This window comes from Morone saxatilis, unplaced genomic scaffold, assembly GCF_004916995.1.
Source record: "Morone saxatilis isolate NCDOM2014 unplaced genomic scaffold, NCSU_SB_2.0 Contig24, whole genome shotgun sequence".
Taxonomy (NCBI): Eukaryota; Metazoa; Chordata; class Actinopteri; family Moronidae; genus Morone; species Morone saxatilis.
The window spans coordinates 10,783,753-10,786,939 of record NW_023339807.1 but is presented as its reverse complement, the minus strand read 5'-3'; the positions used below and the strand labels follow the sequence as shown (position 1 = coordinate 10,786,939).

The 3,187-nt window shown below is 35.9% G+C and overlaps 1 protein-coding gene across 1 annotated transcript in view; it reads left to right on the top strand.

The window, feature by feature from the left end:
- The window catches only part of mal2 (mal, T cell differentiation protein 2), a 12,920-nt gene extending 10,412 nt beyond the window's left edge, over positions 1-2,508 (top strand). Inside the window, exons 3-4 of the mRNA XM_035672506.1 lie at positions 528-728; positions 1,309-2,508. Coding sequence (XP_035528399.1) covers positions 528-728; positions 1,309-1,380 — 273 coding nt within the window. The 3' untranslated portion in view covers positions 1,381-2,508. The remainder of the gene's footprint in view (positions 1-527; positions 729-1,308) is intronic.
- The last annotated feature ends 679 nt before the right edge of the window (positions 2,509-3,187 follow it).

Genomic DNA, 3,187 nt, shown 5'->3' with positions numbered 1-3,187 from the left:
CCTGTAGTCCCGCCATGCTCACAGAGTCGGCAAAACAAAGTCTCATCAACCTTCTTTACTCCCTGACATGCCCTCTCTCTCCCTCTGTAGCTTTAATCTCTCTCTCTCTCTCTCTGTCTTTCTTTCTTAATATGATGGTTTCCAAATCACTTAAACCTTTTCACTCTCATGTGTTTTTGATTCTCTCTTTTTTTTCCCACGTTTGTTGTATCTACCATGTTATGCCTTGCAATTAATGTGAAAGGTCAGTTCTTTAACAGATGTTTTTTATGTGAATGCCTGACTACAGGTAGCTGCAGCGAGCAGTGCAGTTATTGTCTGATAATTACCCAACAGAATAAAACTCTCATGTTGGTCATTCTTTGTTCCCACCTGCTGCAGTCTTTGTCTTGTATTGTGGAATCTTACAGTTGTTCAGCAAGTTTACTAAAAACACATTTTGACATTATGTCTGTAGTTGTTTACACTTAAAACACTTTTACCTTTCTGTACTTATTTCTAATGCGTTCTCTCTCCTTTTTTTTTAGGATGTGTTTTACCATTTTATGGCTTTGCTTTTTTACTTTGCTGCCTTCGTGTTGGAGGCAGCAACTACAGCAGCTAATGGAGGAGCCTACATCAAGACGATGCCTAACAACACTGAGACTGTCATGTGTATAACCTACCCTCGGGGCAATATATTCACAGTCCTGGACGATAGGCAATACAGTATTAATGTTGCGGCCACGGTGAGTGCTATAAATCTTAAAAAAAACTATAACCACTTAACCTACTTTGTTTGTTTAGCTCATAGTAAAACGCATTGCATTCAAACTTGACAGAAACTAAATAAAACTTTGCATGCACCTTTTGATAACGTTAATGAGTGTTTGTGTTGCCATAAATTAAGAGTGTTGTGTTTGCCTGTGGAGTCCTACTATCATCTAGAACTGTCAGGCCATAAAACAGTATGATAAAACAGTGTCAGCTATCCTTTTGACAGAAATATAGTAGGTTATGTTAGGTTACATAAGGTTGGGTCTTGTTTAATGTTGATAAAATGCACCCAAACACCTGTGCTGACCTAAAATGTACTACCAAATTTGCTGTACTGGGTTTTTGTATTCTATATTGCATGATAATGAACAAATAGGCCATTTCTAAACATTGTAAAACATTTGTACTTTTGATGAATAAATATTTTAGCTGCTGATTAGAATGAGAAAGACTTCTTGTGATATATCTGTTGTAAATTGTAATATTTTTTACATTTTGATGTGTTCTAAGGTCTAACCAACAGTTTTTTGCTTTCTCTCCTTTTTGTTGCAGATATTTGCATTTGTGGTGACACTATGCTATGGCTGCAGTATGGTGATGGGCTTTAAGAGGTGGCGGATGTAAACCCAGGAAAACCAGCACAAAGTAGTTTTATAACTGCTTCATAACTTTAGCATGTATTAAAACAATCAGCTACGCCACCCAGAGCTCCATAGCGAGCTCTGCTATTCAGTTTAGCAGTTTAAGTTGATGCTCAGTTCTTTTGCTGCTTACCAATGACTTCCCTGTTGTGCGGATTTTTTTAAGCTCTCAAGAAAAGGGTGGAAGTTAGGGAAGGTTGTGAGGGGACCTTGTATATGATACATGTTCTGAGCTATACAGGGTCAATTTGCCAGGTATAAGTGGTTGTGACAGGTATAGGTTGTGTTTTTTTTCACCCACTTTGTTTATCATTCATATCATCAAGTATTTCCCTATTTTCTGAGTCTATCCATATTGGAGGGCATATTTTCCATTTCCATTACCACAAAAATGAGCCTATGTATGCTGCTGACAGGTTTTGCATAACAGAACATTAATGTGATGGTGCAATTAAGACCCTAAAAAGCAACATGATTGTTTTCACTGTCCTCCAGTTACCTTGGTGCTAAAGAGCAGTAAACTCACTCTAGATTTAACACGACTGTTTATGTGAAAACTATTTAAAATGTGAGTTGATCTGATATATGAATTTCAAAGTTTAAATTTAAATTTGTTGTGAGCACTTTTTGTTAAATTTTTTCGGCCTATCCGACGTAACTGTTTTTCACATTATTGTAGCTATTTTACATTTTCAGTCAGATATTCTCACAATAATATGTGTTACTGTTTAAACAGTTCTGTCCTATGTGACTAACTCCAGTGACTTACTGATAAATATCATTTGACCAAGGCCTGGGTTAAATAAATCTGTCGTTTTTGTTGTTAATGTAATCTGATCATCAATAAAAAAATATTTTGTCAGCTACTATATTTCTAAGAGTAATCTTTATGTACTTATGAAAGATTTGAGTATGTATAATAGTGTGTTTTTAGTGTTTAATTGTGTTGATGCATCAGAAAAGAATTGTCCAAATCAGTAACTGTCTTACTTGCTTCCATGTGTTTGTTATATTAACTGTATACTTTTGTTTGCATTAGGCTATTAAATGTTATTAATTTAAAAAAAATAAAAGAAGAATGTTTGTTTTTGAAATCTTATGTTTTTGACATTTAAAATGCATTTTAGAACGACAGAAATAAAGGTTTTGAAGAAAAACAAAGCTCTTGTCATCGTGTCATAACAGGGTGCATTGTTGTCTGTCACCACTAAGAGGCGCCAAAGTCAGAAAATGTCCAACACATAAGGGGTTATATGAGAGCAAGCGCAGCAGGTGTACAGGAACAGGCTTAACAACAGTGTCCATGGCAGAATCATTTCCAACAAAAGGTTGCACAATTCAGAGACTTGATCAAGTGAACGATGTCTCTAATTATCAGTGCAAGGGTAAAATGTGTCAGCCATTTGTGTGTTGTTGCTGAAACCTCACTGGTTTTGACCCCTAAAAGCTCTGCCTCTTTCACCTTTAGCTTTATGAGATCTTTGGAGTATTCCCACTGACAATATCCTCAGCCAAGACTAGTTCAGTGCAGGCTGGGTGAGATTATGCCTTCTTCCTTTATATCCAAATGATTTTCAAGATTTCCTGTGACTGGGACCACATGCTCAACACAACTGTTTGCTGTTGCTTTTCGGAAAGGTCAGAGCTAATAACAGTTATTATAATTTATAAACGCCATTACGCCCTATACATTTGTTTTTTTTTTAGAAACAGTTAAAATAATGGATTCATTATTTGTAATTGCATGAAATTAACGTTTGCATAACTTGCTTTTAAGAGGCAGAAACCTC